Below are 17536 nucleotides of genomic sequence, written 5' to 3'. Positions count from 1 at the left end.
ACAACCGAATATAACCTTAGCCTACCTGTTTATTCATTTATTATGGTGTTACTAGCTCACCTTTTGCGGCACCATGTTTGCGTAGCACATCCTCGTGCTTTCTGGCAATGTGCCGCTTCAGATTCCAATATGAATCTTTACTAACTCTCCCCACACTCCATCTCAGTTTCTTCTCCCTGCTCATTCTTAACTTAGATTTTTTACCTTACATTTATGTATAAGGCTTGCAACTTCGTTGAAACAATATCTGAACTCCATAACTGCTCTACTATTCTCGATCTCTACAGATTCTCGATCTCGAACAAGCAAATCACCAAACGGCATTCTGGGTTGAGCGAGCGGCACTGAGCGTATTGAGCGAGCGGAGCGGAATCTTCAGAAAGGCGCTCTGCGCTCTTAAGGAAATATTACCACTCCGCTCCGCTCACATGCTCTGGTCACTATCTATGTTCTGTGAGTCTTATTTATTGTTGTCTGTCCAAAAGTTAAGCACAAGCATTCCGCAAAGAAAGTATAAAGCTCCAGCAGAAAATAAAATGTCTAAAGTAAAGACAAACAAGGGCGAAAGCAGATCGCATTATAGACTGTGTGTTCCTCCTGCTTGGGAGCGGAGCACACGGCGTCGGCTCTCGAGGGGGCCAACTGTCTGCATTGTGAGCAGTTGCCACTGCGTTTGCTTCTCTCCCGGAAGGCTCTCTTTGAGGAGAGAGCCTTCACCAGCATTCCTCACGGTGCTGGCCCCGTTTCCGCCGAGGCGGAGCGGCAGCTGCACTCGTGGGGTTCGCAGCTGGATCTGGTGGAGGGAATGCAGACGGGTGCGTCCCTATCTACTTCCTTAACCACCAGATCCAGCGCCCGCTCTCGGGGTTCAGAAGATTGATGTTGTTGGTGTGACTGAGCGGCTCGCGTGCTGCCGAGGCAATGCTTATATTACATCATTCGGTTTTTGATGTGAATCTTACTCACCAGACCGTATTTACTCCTCTGGTTGTTTGACTGCATTTAATTCTGAGGAATAAAATGAAGTATTTATCTGACTATGAGAAGTTAGATATACAGGGGCACTTGGGATAAAGATAATAAAAAAAAATTCTCAAGTGAGAGCACGAGTTTACCTCTCTTCCTCTGAGGAGGTTGAGGCGGTCAGCAGGGGCTGCTGGGCAGGAGCAGTCCCAACCTACCGTGTTCTGGCCCTTCATTCTGGGGGCCTCACTTCTCGTACTCTGCAGAGTCTGGAGTCAGAGTGGCGCTCCCAGGCCGAAGGCTTCTAGCGGAAGGCGGTTCTGCGGACCTTCGTTCTCACTGGATAGTCTTCGTCGTAAACGTCCTGACGCCTAAGGCCTAGGACTTTTTGAGGGCCAGCTCCCTCCGGGGAAGAGTGGTGTACACCGCATTACAAGGTGCCCGTCTCTCCTCAGTGCCCTCAGGAGATCGGTCTGCCAACCCTGCCGGTGTTTCAGGGCGCAGCGGCCTCCGGCGAGCGCTTCTCTCAGTTACCGCCCAGAAAAGTAGCAGTACTAAGAGGCTCACTACCTCTACGGAGGTCTCTAGAGCAGCTAGTACGGTTGTCCCCTGCCGGTCCGCCGCTTCAGGGCACCGAGCTAGCTGCTCTAGGCGCACCAGAGGCCAGTCTCACGAGACTGGTTCCCTTAGGAGGTCACCTGGCGGTGTGGGAGCCCCTGCCAAGTGTGCTTCATTGGGTCCTGCCCCGAGCAGGCTCTGGTCTAGTCTTCCTAACAGACGACGTGGGTTTGAGGGCCGTCGTTTTCAATAGGAGACTTCAGCTATGAGAGTCCTGATGCTGTGGCTCAGGACCTCGGAGGGCAGGCCCCTCTGGGGAAGAGCGGTGTACACCACATTACCCGGTGCCCGTCTCTCCTCAGTGCCCTCAGGAGATAAGTCTGCCAACCCTGCCGGTGTTCCAGGGCGCAGCGGTCTCCCGCTAGCGCCATTCTCAGAGACTGATTCCCTTGGTAGACTATTTGGCCAGGTTACATATGTAACCATGGTTCCCCGAGGGAATGAGACGCTGCGTCGCAAGGCCATACTTCCGGCATCCCTACTAGAGCTTGCTTCACTCCTTGAAGCTAACGCCGGCGGCACCTCACGTGCTTTTAAAGCTTCCTGGTCATGACGTCACCCACCTCTGACGTCTCGCCCATCGATTGGACTGATTACACAAATGATTCAGAGCTTGGTATCGCTGAAGGTGTTCCCCTAGAGTTTTCCGACGCAGCGTCTCGTTCCCTCGGAGAACCATGGTTACATACGTAACCTGGGACGTTTTTTTCTGTATTTTATTTATCTTTACTTGTGAATTTACCTTGTCCTACTATTTTTTTTTTTTGTAATGTTTAAAGTGCTCTCTATAGCATGTATGTTTTGGCACACAAATGTAGAGCATGTAACTGTTTATTTAATAAAAATTTTACTTAGTAATTCAAAACAGATTATTTTTTAGTTACGGCAAATGTTACCAAGTGTTAGTGAATTCTTGTGAAAATTTCTAATGAAAATTTCTAATTAAGAATACACCCCCCATCCCCCCACTCCCAAACTGTACCAAAACATTGACCTCAAAACAGCAATACGTACTGAACCGTTATACCTCTAATGTTTACTTATGAGTATGCATGTCATGTTCATTAAGTGAACTGAGTGTTTGTGTGTAATATATTTTAGGCCAAAAAGAAGATTTAGTCAACAACATTCTTAAAGGTAAGATTCACTCACCCTCATCTAACCATTGTACACTCATCTTCATTAGTCCCCTGCAAAGTGCTGAGAAGTTGCAGATCACAGACAAGCTTTGTACCTTTGTTTTGCAGTAATCGAACCTCAGTCTATTGATGAGCTCAAACAGCACAACTCTTACCTGAAGCTGTTGAAGAAGCAATGCAAGGAACTCAAGGAGCTGAAAAAGAAACATCTCAAAAAGGTCAAAAGCACTCTATTCTTACAACACCACTTGCAGTTATGTGTTATGTAGAGAATGTACCATCATGGTCACATTTAACCAAATAATATGCACGTATATTTTTACCTAGATAAAAAAAAGGTTAGTTCTTCAAGACCAGCTTTGTTTTTTGGTTGAGAAAGCCTTGATGGAAAGGGTGTTTTAGCACATTGCCAGGCATTGCTAGTATGTTTGAACATGCACTGTAGCTACAGTAGCATGTCTTAGTTGATAGGCTTTGCTTGTAGTAAATAAACAGATCAATCCAATGGACCTTTTTCACATTTCCGGGTTTCTCAGCAGCGGAAGTCGACATAGTTGGGTTAGCTTTGAGAGCAGTGAATGAGAGAGTACCACAAACATATTTTTTGCATTCCAATTTGCTCAAATAGCAAAAGAAAAACTCCACGATAGTGATAACTTTAAAAAAAGACTGATAACGGCAGTCAGAAGAGAGAATTATGTCAAATTTACCGTCCCTCCTATAGACGCTGCATTAGAAACAAGAAAAAGTGCGAGACATTAGCGTTAACTAGTTTTTTTGTAATTTGAGCAAAGTTGATATAATACAAATTATAGTGTTATAAATGTACATACATCTTTTTAAAAATCTAAATATAAAAAACTTTCGAGGATTTACGATGCTGATGATCGTTGAAACACTCCATCACAGTCTTGTGGAAAGGGTCCATGGTTTGGACATATTAGCCGTTGTTTGGCAATATTTTGCAGGCAAATCCAGTCTTTTTTGTAGGAATCCATTCAATTATGAATTTAGCATGAGGGCAAAAGATTATGCCATGCAGATTTCCCAATGTGTTCAAGTTGGTCACTCAGATTTGCTGCACTGACCAACAGAAGAAAGTGATCTTTGCTTTATACATTTCTTCATTATTGTCAATACACAGTGAAACTTTTTTGTCCGTGAAAATTTGCTGAAATTTGGTGGTTGTAGCTTTATAGCTCTGGGATTAGTTAAAGTCAGAAATGTTTTTCATTTTTAAAACTCTGTAAAAACTGTGTAAAACCTTCTTTCACACGTTTAATCGTCAAAACGACCAAACATTCATTACAAATTTGAAAGCCTCACTTTATCCTGGTCCGGGAGAACCTCCCTAATCAAACACACCTGATTCAACTCATCAACAAATGTGCGTGTCAGATAAGAGAGACATCAGAAATGTACAGTGTTGGGGGTTCTCCAGGACCAGGATTGGGAACCACTGTTATTGAGTAAGAGAGCATGACTTGAGTCTACCACAGTTCTCAGTAGATAGCAGTGGTGTTAATCGATTTTCTGAGCTGTATGGCTATTTGAAGGTCAGATCATTTACTAAAGTAATATGGTACGTTAATATGCTCAAGACCTGGAAATACTTTATAGCCATGCAGTTTTCGAAAATGAATCAACACATTCAAACATAATCAGCCAATAAGTTTCGAGCAGTCAACAGTGCAAAAAATGAGCCGATATGGGCCGATACCGATATGGTGGCCGATATATCGTGCATCCCTAGTGCTTTGGCATAAGAATGACGAACTGATATCAGAGCCATAGCACTCTGACAAATGCCACAACTATGCTGGTCTCTTTTCAAAAATAACTTAAAGAATGTGTTTTTGTGTGTTTCAGGTGTGGGCTCTCAGTAAGGAACAAAGGACTCGCTGTAGTCAGCTGAACTCTGACCTCCAGAGGAAACGGAGTCAGATGGAGAAGCGTCTGCGCTCCAGTCTGAAGAAAAAGTGAGGACATTTAGATTCAACATTGACTGTTTGACCTTAATCAATGTTGGCCAGGTGGATATTGTGCTTGAGTGCCAACTGTTTGCTGTAATTCATACAATGATCAAGAGGTCCGGAGCTCAGAGTGGTAAAGCAGCCAATCTGAAATGAATATTCAGTTCTCATGAGGAACATTGTGTTTAGCAGAGAATAATGGAAGGGGATGTGATCAGACTTTCTGATGGATATTTTACATTGTTTAAATCAGGGAGCGACACCAATGGTTAAACGCAGACTACTTTATTTAGTTATAAGTTGTATGAGAAGCCAAATACTCTGACCTTTCATAAAACGTGATCTTTTGAACAGTTTTCACATGCTCACTGTCACAAAGTTGCTTATTTTATTAATTACCTAGATATAGTGTAGAATCAGAAAGATTGCTACATTTTACAGCAGAACCTTTCTTTGTTTTACATTGATCAAAATCCTATAACTTTGTTCATTTCCGGGGTCAAATTAGATTTTGAAGAAAAATGAAAAATTCCAAAAAATGAAACATCACTTAATGTCAGAAAGGTTGCTGGCCTTTGGTTAAAAGAACATTGGAGACCGTTTGATTTTAATAATTTCTTTGTGATTCATTATTATTAATATTATAATTATTTCTATTATTAAATAGATGTTTGCTATTTGTGTCTGTGCAGTGGGTCAGAGGAGGTTCAGAGGGAATTGAATGAGCTGGATCTGGAGGTGCAGAAACAGATGGACCAGTTCAAAGAGGAGCAGATGCAGGAGATTCTTGTGCTTAGACAGGCACAACATCAGACAGAGAAAGAGGCTAAACAATTCCACCTCAAAGAGGTATGACACACAACGATAGCCCAAAGACACAGCGAACACAGCTGCTCTATAAGGCACTACACACACTGCTAAAAATGTGTATTCTTTGTGACTCTGTGCTTCTGTGTCAGGCCAATCAGAAACTGAGGGAAATCGCCCAAGAATGCCAAGCAGCCCAGATCAAGAAGCTCAAGGAAGTGTGTGACAAGTGAGAAACTTTTTTTTTTGCGTCTTTGTGTTTGAGGCGCAATTGTGGGTTTGCGGACAAATGCTAAAATGTCACATTACTACTCGCAGAGAGAAGAAAGAGTTACAGAAGATTCTGGACAGGAAGAGGCTGAACAGCATCATTGAGGCCAAGAAAGCAGAAAAGGACAAGGCTGAGGCGTGAGTAATAGTTTTTCTTATCTCAAGGACAGTGCCAGTGACAGTCTAGGGTTAAAAGGTTAGCGCACACACCCCCCCAACCTCTAGTCAACCTCTTATCATTCCATACTCGGAAAGCTTTCTTTCTTCTTCCGAAAACAAAAGAAAATATTTTAAAGAATGTTGGTAACAAGCTGTTTTAGTGACCATTGACTTTCACTGTAAAAAAAAAAAAAAGTATCTTAAAAGGGTCATATGATGTTGCTAAAAAGAACATTATTTTGTGTATTGGGTGTAATGAAATGTGTTTGTGCGGTTTAAGATTAAAAAAACATTACTTTCCACATACTGTACATTATTGTTTCTCCTCTATGCCCTGCCTTTCCGAAACGTGTCGATTTTTACAAAGCTCATTGGTTTGAAAAGTGAGGTGTGCTCTGATTGGCCAGCTATCCAGTGCGTTATGATTGGCCGAATACCTCAAGCGTGTGATGGAAATGTTACGGCCCTTACCATACTGTGATGCCGTGCTTTAGAGCGACGAGACAAAAACATTAAAACCCATTATAAATGAGGCATTTGTTGCATCCAGTGGGGACATAATTACGGATTATAATGACTTATACTGTCTTTTTACGTGTTGTGTTGCATTGCGCCACATAAACATAAAACCATGTCTGTATTTGTGATCGGAGAAACGACAAACAACAAGCGCTACTCTACACTGCTCAAAACTCGCGTTTGAATCGTCAGTGGCAAATTCTTTAAATATGAAAACGTACTTGCAGTCTGTGAGTCAGAACAGCCGGCATTGTAGGGTTCTCTCCCAGGTTTAGGAAACAATCCTCCATAAAATGCACTGCACACATCTGAATATTTGGGTTGAAATGTTCTGGAACAGTGTTGTAAATACAACTTAACCACTGATTTCTAGTCGTGTCCTCTTTTGGAAGGCCAAACAAAGTATTTCCGCTTTCGCAACGAAACACAGCGTCTTCACAACATGGCGGCTGTGGCAGCAACAATAAAGTTACGCCTTCTTTCTTTGCGTGAACATTTGGGCGGCGTTATGCAAATCTTCCCACATTGTGACGTAGACATGTGGGGGCGTGTTTTAATGAGGCGTTTTAGGAGGGCGTGGACCAGTCTAAACTTTTATAAAGAATATCTCTTTGGGTTTGAGACTTTAGTCTTTGCAACTTTAGGGATCTTATCTATTCACGAACAGCTTGTAACACTCCAAAGAGAAAGGAAAGCTTGAAATCACATCATATGACCCCTTTAATTTGTGTTTTACAGAAGAAAGTAAGTCTTACAGGTTTGGATCAACATGAGGGTGAGTAAATGATGAAAGCATTTTTATTTTGGGGCAAACTATACATTTAATTGGCTTGCCTCAATAGCACAATGGATGCTGAGGATAAATGCAAATGAAATATTAGTGACCTGAAAATGGATTGTAAGGAATGGACACTACTTGCCTTAAAGGGATAGTTCGCTTAAAATTGTCGTCATCATTCTCACCCTCATGTCTCACTGTTGTTTTGGACCTCACTGACTTTCATTATATAGACAAATACAGTTACATCCCCATTTTTTTTCTAATTCTTTTTAGAACAATCTTACCTATATCTTAATCAGAGATGTTCTAAGATGCCTCGAGATATCTGTAAAAGCAGCCATATTTCAAATTTTCCTGTTATGGAAACTGTCAGATAAAATGTAAGGGAGAAATAGAGAGAAATGAGACCATTTGTAATGTGCTGCTGAGGCTCATCAAGCCATTAATGTCACTGGATACTTTGGAAAGGTGTACAATGAACTTAACCTTCTGTCATTCTCTCACTCAGTAGGGAGTTGAATGAGATCAATAAAAAACATATCAATGAGTCGGTCAACTTAATCCGTCAGGTGAGTAGAGTTGTGGAAATGTTTATGAATGTAGATTTATTTGTGTAAATATCTCTTTTTAGACAATCTTAATCTTACACCTTGTCCTAACTGGGTGTCACTCAAGTTTTCATGGTCGTTTTTTTAACGGTTTTTCCTGTATGTACTGAATACATAAAGGCCATGACACACCGAACTGACGTCAAAGAACTAGCGGTGATGAAATTGTAGGGTTGGCTTGATACCACAATTTTGGCTTCGGTCCAATACCAGAAGCTAATGTCTTTGTATTGATACCATATGTGACAAATAAGCAGCCTCAAAAGAACTGAATTAAAAACACTGCAAGAAACAGATAGGACTGCTCGATGAATGGTGTTTTGAACGTCATCACAATTTCTGCTTTTCTCGATTTACTAAGCATAATCATCTGAGATATTATCTTGTTGTGGTCTGGCTCCTTAAGCTGAACAGCCAGTCAGATTGATCTCTCCCAACAAGCTCTGACAACATACTCCGTTGTCCGAAAAGCCACCCAGGTGGGTCTGACTAGTGCCAAAAACTTGATACTTAATGATGGGCAACAGTCGCTGACGACAATAAAATCGTAGGCAATCAGTAGATATTAGATACTTCTGAGTGGTCCTACTCCACAAATCTGTCTAGTAAACAAGCATTCGACAGAATGTCTCATCAATTTCGGACTGAAACTCATCGCTGTTGCTCCGAACCTTGTTAGGACAAAGTGTTTCTTAGCCATGCCAAACAAAAGTTCAAATAAATAAACAAGGTCAATCTTCCTCATGAATTTCCTTAATTCTTTTTCTCTTTGTGTAGCTGGAATTGGCTCAAGGGAAACGTCAAGAGAAGTTAAAAGCCCTTCACAAGGACATCCTTCAGAAAATAGAGGAGGAGGTTCCTATGGTCAGTCCATGCACAGATTTATTCCACTTTCAGTCCTTGTTCATTGACACATTATTCTCTTTTACTGATCAATTCCACCTATTTATGGCAAAATGTAAAAAAAATTAAATAAAATCCCTTACTGAAATGTACCACAATAACTACTTGTATATTTTCTGCCAAAATACTGCCGTTACAAGAGGTAATGTCACCACTGTCATCAAGAAAAATAAATGGTCATTTCAGATTCTGAAAGCTTTTTAGACTGTTTGAAGTAGGGGTGGGACAATATATTCTGGACATGATAGCCCTGTAGAAATTTGACAACCGGTCTGCATTTCAAATGGTCACGGTTATGATAATTCGATGTTGCAGTGCTGCATCATCACAGTAGTTTATCATTTGCGCACATTTTTAAGCCAGCCCGTTTAAACATTCAACAGATTGTAAAAACGCAATAAGATGCGAAAGAGAACTCAGTTCTGTATTTGAACACTGTTTAACAGACAATTTTCTGAGCATATACACTCAAAGCACAAAGAGAGGTGCCTATAATAGAGTTTATAGGTATTGAAGCTTGGGTTTTTATTCTCAAACGGTCAAATACAGTTATATGCCTGTCCAGCTGTAATCATTGCCCATCTGGATGAGCATTTGTGTGAATTTCTTTCTTCTGATAGATATACCTTTTTGCCCCCCCTTTGCCTTATTGTAATCTTATTTTTAATACTGAACCTGTTAATTACATTACATAGGTTAGAATTAGTTTTTACAGTGATATCGAAATTGGTATTGAGAACTGTGAAATTTCAGTGGTATCGAAAATGTTGATATTGCGATAACCTTATTTTCAGCTTAAGTAAATATATTGGGATATGTATTTTTAACAGTAAATAAAATAGCTCATATTGTCATAGAAATCATTGGCCATGTCACCACCCCTGATTTGAAGATGCCATAAGTTTTTTCTTTTTCCTTCAAATGTTGAATGGAATCATCTTGTCTCTGCAGGATCAGGCCCGTCTGACACGCGACTGCGAAGCAGAGCTGAAGCGCTTGCCGGAAGAGATCTCTCTGTATCTGCAGGAGATTGAGAGCAAAGGCTCCCGTAAAGACACTTTGATGGGTCAGGCCAATGACAGCTCCAGCTCTGGCCCCCCCTCTAACTGCAGCACGCCCCCTTATTCCTCCCCCAACCACAGCTGGAGCAACATGGCCAATATCTCGTCCTCAATGCTGGACTCCTCCTCCACCTCAAACACTCCCGTCAAGTCCGAGACGGATACTACAGGAGTGTACTAGTCATACTACCGTTTGTTTTATTTGCTTTTCTTATCACTCTCTCCAGTCCATTTCTGTCCACAGAGGATTTTAAGAATAGATATAGTATTACTAAAAGTTGTATGCATTTTGTGAGAATTTTTGTTGTTGTTTAGCTTGCATACCACCGTGTCTGTCTGAATCAATTCTTTTTAACCAAATTCCTGTATTAATCCATAAACGCAGTGGATTTTATCTAGCTTTAATAATGTGGGCTCTCGTTCATACTACCACCTGTATGCAAGATACCTGTGGAAACCAGAGGGATGGGGTTTTCTATTTATTTTGGTTATATATTGTGCACTTTGCAGCTTTATGAATAGTGCAGCGAGTTGTCCTATAGGTGGCAGTGTAAATTTGGCAGTAATGAATTACTAGCGCTAGGCTCATGCTTAGTCTTAAAGGTACGTGTTTACATAATAATGCACAGATGGACTATTTCTTACACACCCCCAACACAATTCATTTCACCACAGCGACGAAACATCCGGTCTTGTGAATGTTGATCAGGTCCTGAGCACACTGTTTGAAAAATGTGCAAAAATTACACAGCTTGTCACTGGGGCACAACTTTGTACCTTATCTTCCCCCCAAAAAAGTGCATATTAGTACCTATTAGTTCATAAGTAGTAATATGTACCCTTAAAGTGATAACTTTTAGGGCTAAATAAGGTGCCAAGTTGACCATTTGAGGGTACCGCCCCAGTGACAATTTGCTGTAGGTCTAAGGATGCAATTTATGCACATTTTTTCCTAAAAGTGTATATTGTGTTTGTGTCTGATGACACTAAAATGTTTAAGTGCCTCACATTTATATGTACTTCGCTTGAACTCTCTCACCCAGTTAATGTATTCTAAAATCCCATAATCCTACTCGCTCGCTTTCCTATACCTCCCCCGTATCTGTCTCTCTCTATCGGTTGGCTAAATCTAATCTAGATTCTGTGTAATTGGCAGTGATCCCGCATCTCACACTGTCTGAAATCCAGTGATGTCTAGGAAACTTTAAACTGCCAAACCCTGTTGAATCTTCTCACGTTCTGGGTGCGATGTCAGGAACGCTGCGCACAAATCCCTCATCTGGCTTTATCAGGGTCTATTCAGAGTCATGTTGCATAATATGCAGCAAATCAGAGCATATGAGATGAGTTTTTAATGTGAGATTGAAGCAAGACTTTTGAAGCTTAGCTCTGATCACCACAATCCAGGGATTTTTTTAATCCATTAGAATGTATGATGTTTGGATTTTGCTTTCTCGTACTGTAATCTGGTCTGCAGTCGCCCCCCACTTCCTGTTTACTTTCATATATTTGGTCAGTTTTTTAGTTCTATGTCCATGTGCATCTTTTCCCCACCTTTTTTCATTCTCTTTGTGTCTCTCAGGGCTTCGCGGCTTAATATTAAGGCAGTTAGAGTCGAGCGAGCATCATTCACACTGGTGTGCTTGGTGCATAATGATCTCAATGGAAGCACTTTGAGAAGGACAATGATTACAGCACTTATGATTATCAAACAATTACATTTGCTGAGCGAGTAACATAATATGCATCATGGACATGACAGTTCTTCTGCATGCTTGGATGATAATATTTCCCAGTGTAATTTACAAAGTGTGTGTGTGTTTGTATGTGTGAGGTAAGCACTGGCTGTGAGAATGAACACTGCACAGTAGAGTTTAGAAGGCCAGAAGCCAAAGGGCTGAAATGAGATGAGATGGAAAACACCATCGTTTGCTATGAGAAGTGAGCATGAGTTTGTGACTCAGCCCATATTATGTGTTCATATGTTAAGTCAATAGCTTTATTTACCTGAATGAACAGGGATAAATGGTACTTGCATGTAAACATTTCCTCTCTCCATGTCTTCTTATCTTTGGAGAGGGACATTAGTGTTGTACATACTACCAGAAAATATTAATGTGTGTATTTCAGTCGAAACCACATAAGAGTTTATATCCATCTACATATAATTCATTAAATTTTAGACATAAATGAATTTTACTACTGACTAGAGGAGAAGTTGAGGGTGACGTCTGTCTTTTTGCTTGCATCTTAGGCTGATCTAGTGTCCCAACAACACGTGCACACTATACAGTCAACCTAAGCAGTCTTCTGCTGCCTGTCCGGCATTTGATTTCTTACTTTAAATGAGGTGCAGGTGTTTTTTGTTTTTTTATTGAGAAACACCCAAATACTTTATGGCCTGTATTTTATATATATATATATATATATATATATTTATATATATATGATTATGACACTTTATGATTGTCTTGTTCTTAACAGAGGCATTATTCTGTATTGTGCCTATGTTATATCACATTATGGTTCTGTTTTGTGTATAGACTAGTAATGGTTGAATGGCACTATTTTATCATTTAAAAACCCAACAATTCCTTTTTTGAAATCAAGTAATTTAGAAACCCACTTTTTAGTGTTTTAAAATAGGACATAATTCAGGTGGTTGTTCTGATTTTGAATTTTAGCACCTTTTTATTATTATTTTATTAATGCTATCAATGCAAAGCATGTCCTGTAAATTGACTTTGTTGTTGGCCCCCCCTTCTCCTTCTTTCATAGCAGACATTAGCATGCTAATTTCAGTCTATAATCAGACATCCTCAGGGGACAAGCCAGGCTGGTCCATCACACATGTGGGCCAAACTGAGTGATGCTGGTGTGTGTACTGAAATCAGCGAGGACTGCAGTCAGACTTTAAGGGACAAAACATGCTTACTCAAGGGCTAACTTCTGCTCGGCCTCAGTTACAGCTTTAACCAAGTACATATCTTATCGTTTCATGAGTTCATAGTTTGTCTCTTTCTCCCTGCATGTGTCTCTTTATTATCTTCCTACTGAAACACTCTTTTGTTAACACTGTATGTAGATAATGTACTGGTCTGCCTTGTTTAAAGGGAAAATTATTACTCTGGATGTAATTTTTATTGCCTCGATAAATAATGTAACTACATTCAATAAATACAGAACATTGTCAAAAATGTCTTGCTTGTGCTTCCTTTTTTTAGTTCTTTAATAGGATGAGAACAAGATTTCAGATTGTGAAATGGATTTGTTCTTAAATGAAAGACCGATTACGTGACATGATGAAGATGTGTGAGACATCTTCACATATGAAAAATCCAATCTCACTTTACTAGACCCTTCTAAACATTTTCCAGAGTGGAAATTAAAAAATATATAATATAGTATAGTACTTTAGTATTTATTACAATTTTAATTTAGCTTTTTATCTGAAGTGTAATTTATTTATAATTGTATGTGCTTTGTGTGTGTGTGTGTGTGTGTGTGTGTGTGTGTTGAAGATCCTATAGTAATGAAATGTAATAATCCTATAGTAATGTAAACTTATGAGCAGGGTTATTTTATAATTTGTTATTGCAATTTTCACACATTTTCTTTTGTTAAAATTATTCAGTTCCCCTTCAGGAACTCGAGCTGCGTCGAAACGCTAAGGGAACGCCTTCAGTGTGACCACGCTCTGAATCACATGTGTAATCAGTCCAATAGATGGGCGAGTATGGAGCCAGATCGGCCTCAAAAATAATACATTTATATAAATGATATAAAAGATACGTAAATATTTTAAATTTTTTTAGCTAAAAGTACGTAGCGATTTGTACGTTTTAAACGTTGAAATACGTCTAAATTGTACATTTTAGCATGAATAAAAACGTACAAAAGTGTACGTTTTGTGCTTGTAAATGTTATGTATTAATACCTACGTATAAACATGAGACCAGGCTGAATAAACAGGGTAAGTTATGTGCAACTTTGGTGTATAAGACAGCAGGCTAACCGGGTAGCTGTATTTTGTGCGAACGATATAAATCATAATGTGATTTTGTAGAAATTGTAATCAGGTGCTAAAAAAAGAGTACCCATTAAAATGTCTTTACAGCAAGGACCCGATCATAGAAAGAATGCACAGTACAAGCGCAGCGTTGAGCTTCTTGAGTCTGTTCAGTAAAGAGCGTTTTGATTGGTGGATTAAAAGCTCACCGCGATTGGCTGAACGGAACATCCTCCAAAAAAAGATATTTATGAATCTTAACCTGCCAGGAAGGTCTCAAAAATTCCACACACAAATTCAAAACAGTCCACGCATGTGTGATGACTTGCAAATGCAAATTCAACGATCCATAAATACATGTAACATCATTCATAAATGTGTGATGGAAATTAATTCAAGAACTTGATATATACATATTTGTGTAAACATTTTAAATTTATTTAGGTAAGATGCTTTTGTGTGAGCATTTGGGGAAATATTTATGCTTTTACTTCTGTATTTATGAATTGTGTTTTGAATTTACGAATTGGATTTTGTAAATGTAAATTGTGCTGTGCATTTATGAATTTTGTTTTATAAATGTATTATTTTTTAGGCCGATCTGGCTCCATAGGGCGAGACGTCACGGGCGGGTGACGTAATTACCAGGAAGCTATAAAAGCATGTACGGTGGAACCGGCGTCAGCTTTCTGTCATTCAGCAAAGTGCTCTGTGTTGTGTCAGTCACTCTGTTTGTAAGTCTTATTTGGTGTTGTTTGTCCCAACAAGCTCCTCAAAAAGAAAAATAAGCATGGCTGAGGCTAAGATAAAGCATTTAAAAAAGGGTGAGAGCAGATCGCGTTACAGGCTGTGTGTTCCTCCCTGCCCGTGCTACATTACGAGCGGGGATACACACAGTCTGTGCGTGGAGCGAAGCACGCAGAGTCTGCTCTCGCTTCGCTCCCGGAAGGCTGTCTTCGAGGAGAGAGCCTTCATCAGCATTCCGTGCGGTGCTGGCCCTGCTTCCGCCTTCTGGCCTGTTCGGCGACTCAGTCAACTCCATTGTCGACAGGTACCAGGAGGCTCGTAAACAAGCGGCAGCATTTCAGCAGTTCCTCCCTCGCCGCACTCCAGCTCTGTGGGCTGCTGGGCGGGAGCAGCCCCCTCCGTGTACTGGCTCCTTGTCAGGGGTGTGAACAGTAATTAAGTAGTTTTTATCAGTAATTGTACTTTTTTGAGTAGTTTAAAAATTGTGTACTTTTACTTTTACTTGAGTACATTTTAAGTGATGTATAGGTACTTTTACTCCGCTATTTTCCTCCGTTTGTGGTCGTTACATGCTTATTTTAATTTTATTTTTGTTTTCTACAAAGTCCCTCCTTCCGACAAGCGCAGTCTGCTCTGATTGGCCAGCTGACCCAGTGCATTCTGATTGGCCGAACACATAATAGCAAATAATGTTATTATAACTAATAACAAAACAGTAGCTGATTCAGAAGTGCCAGATTGTCATAGCAAAGTCAGAATTACCTCCTCTCCTAGGTTCACGAAACGGTCATCCATAAAATGCATTGCTGTTCTGTTGTAAGTCATCTTAAAGATTCCTAAATGCATCTACTTTCGGAAGGCCAAATAAAGTGCTTTTGCTTTCACCTAGAAACACACAGCATCTCCCTGACCTGGCTGCTTCAACACTAACTGTGGTTACTGAAACCACGCCTTATTTCTTTGCCTGAACATTTGGGCGGCATTTCGCAAATATTTCCACATAGTGAGGTAGATATGTGGGGGCGTGTTAGAACGAGCCATTTTAGGGGGGTGTGGCAGAGTCTTAACTTTGATAAAGAATATCTCTTTGGTTTTGAGACTTTAGTCTTTGCAACTTCAGGGATCTTATCTATGCACAATCAGCTTGTAACACTCCAAAGAGATAGGAAAACTTGAAAGTTGGCAGTCAAAATTAAAACTCCTGGATGATAGATATTCTTAATTTTTTATGACAAATAAGATAATGTGAATTACAGAATGTACAACGTTTTTAAAATGTATAAATTGCGGTGTACAGCGTTTATTATGAGGGGGTAGAATCCACAGCTCAGTACTCACTACTCAATACTCATGAGTACTTTTAAATAGGCTACTCTTTTACTCTTACTCAAGTAGTTTTTTTGACAAGTACTTTTACTCTACTCACACTACATTTTTTGGAAGGTAATGGTACTTTTACTTGAGTATATTTTTTCAGTACTCTTTCTACCACTGCTCCTCGTACAGGAACACCCAGAAGCAGAGCATCGCCTCTCGTGCTCCCCCGCGTCGGGACCAGGGGTCGAAACGATGCTCTGGGTCGGGGGCTTCAAAGCCGAAACCAGATTTAAGAGCTTTTCTGGAGGCTAAGAAGTCCTCGACCAAGAAGTCCTGACGCCAATACCTCAGGACTTCTGAGGGCAGGCCCCTCTGGGGTAGAGCGGGGTTCACTGCATTACACTGTGCCTGTCACTCCTCAGTGCCCTCAGGAGATCGATCTGCCAACCCTGCAGGGTTCCAGGGTGCAGCGGTTACCGCCCGGAAATGTAGCGGTGCTCCGTGGAGTCGGCGAGCCTCTTAGGTCTCTAGAGCTGCTTCTATTACACCAGAGGTCAGTCTCGAGAGACTGATTCCCTTAGTACACTATATAGCAGCATGAAAACTACTGCCAAACGTGTCTCAGTGGGTCCTGCATACTGTAGAAAGGGGTTACAGAATCCAGTTTGGTTCTCTTCCTCCTCCCTTCAACTGGGTTCTTCCCACCTTGGTGGGTCCCGAGCAGGCTCTGGTAATGGAACCAGAAGTAGATACTCTCTTAAGAAAGGAGGCCATCGAAGTGGTCCCTCCTCACCAAAGAGAATCCGGGTTCTAAAGCCGGTACTTTACAGTTCCAAAGAAGGATGGGGGGTTGCGTCCGATTTTAGATCTGCATCAGTTAAACCACTCAGTCATGTGACTGAAGTTCAGGATACTCACACTCAAACAAGTCGTGTCTCAGATCAGGTCCGAGGACTGGTTTGTCAAGATCGATCTAAAAGACGCATACTTCCATGTCTCCATCATTCCCAGTCACAGGAAGTTCCTGAGGTTTGCTTCCGGGGGCGAAGCTTATCAATAGCGTGTTCTTCCTTTTGGCCTTGCACTCTCACCCCGCACTTTCACAAAATGTGTGGATGCAGCTCTGGCTCCAGGGCATCCGCATACTTAATTATTTTGACGATTGGTTGATTTTAGCTCAATCGGAGCAGATGGCGGTTCGACATCGAGATGTCGTTCTTGCTCACATTAAAGAGTTGGGGTTAAGACTAAACGCCAAGAAAAGTGTGCTTTCTCCAGCTCAGAGGACCACTTATTTGGATGTGGTGTGGGATTCGACCACGATGCAGGCACTGTCCCCTGCTTGGATCGAGTCGATCCTCACCGCATGCTCAAGGTCACGTGGAGGTGCCTACGTGCCTTAGACATGTGGAAGAAACCTTGGTTCTTGTCTCAGGGCCCGGTGCTGGGAGTTCCTTGTCGCCGTGTAACGTTAGCGATGGATGCGTCCCTCACCAGTTGGGGTGCGGTCATGAGTGGCCACCCTGCCCGCGGCCTGTGGAGTGGTCGCCATCTCACTTGGCACATCAACTGCCTGAAGATGCTGGCCGTGTTTCGAGCACTGAAACACTTTCTCCCAGACCTAAGAGATCGTCATGTGTTGGTGCGCACCGACAACACAGC

General features: G+C 41.2%; 1 protein-coding gene across 2 annotated transcripts in view; it reads left to right on the top strand.

The window, feature by feature from the left end:
* The window catches only part of LOC107583283 (1-phosphatidylinositol 4,5-bisphosphate phosphodiesterase beta-3-like), a 67976-nt gene extending 55772 nt beyond the window's left edge, over positions 1-12204 (top strand). Inside the window, exons 26-34 of one of the 2 annotated variants that reach the window (XM_016269461.1) lie at positions 2683-2718; positions 2829-2938; positions 4590-4699; positions 5386-5542; positions 5653-5729; positions 5819-5908; positions 7741-7798; positions 8615-8701; positions 9692-12204. In XM_016269461.1, the coding sequence (XP_016124947.1) occupies positions 2683-2718; positions 2829-2938; positions 4590-4699; positions 5386-5542; positions 5653-5729; positions 5819-5908; positions 7741-7798; positions 8615-8701; positions 9692-9982 (1016 nt within the window). In that variant the 3' untranslated portion in view covers positions 9983-12204. Of the gene's footprint in view, positions 1-2682; positions 2719-2828; positions 2939-4589; positions 4700-5385; positions 5543-5652; positions 5730-5818; positions 5909-7737; positions 7799-8614; positions 8702-9691 lie in introns of both variants that reach the window. The other variant, XM_016269460.1, reaches the window with a different exon arrangement.
* The last annotated feature ends 5332 nt before the right edge of the window (positions 12205-17536 follow it).

Source organism: Sinocyclocheilus grahami, unplaced genomic scaffold, assembly GCF_001515645.1.
Source record: "Sinocyclocheilus grahami isolate Dianchi unplaced genomic scaffold, SAMN03320097.WGS_v1.1 scaffold52.1, whole genome shotgun sequence".
Lineage (NCBI taxonomy): Eukaryota > Metazoa > Chordata > Actinopteri > Cypriniformes > Cyprinidae > Sinocyclocheilus > Sinocyclocheilus grahami.
Note: the sequence above shows the minus strand (reverse complement) of the source record. Positions and strands in the feature narration are given on the sequence as shown.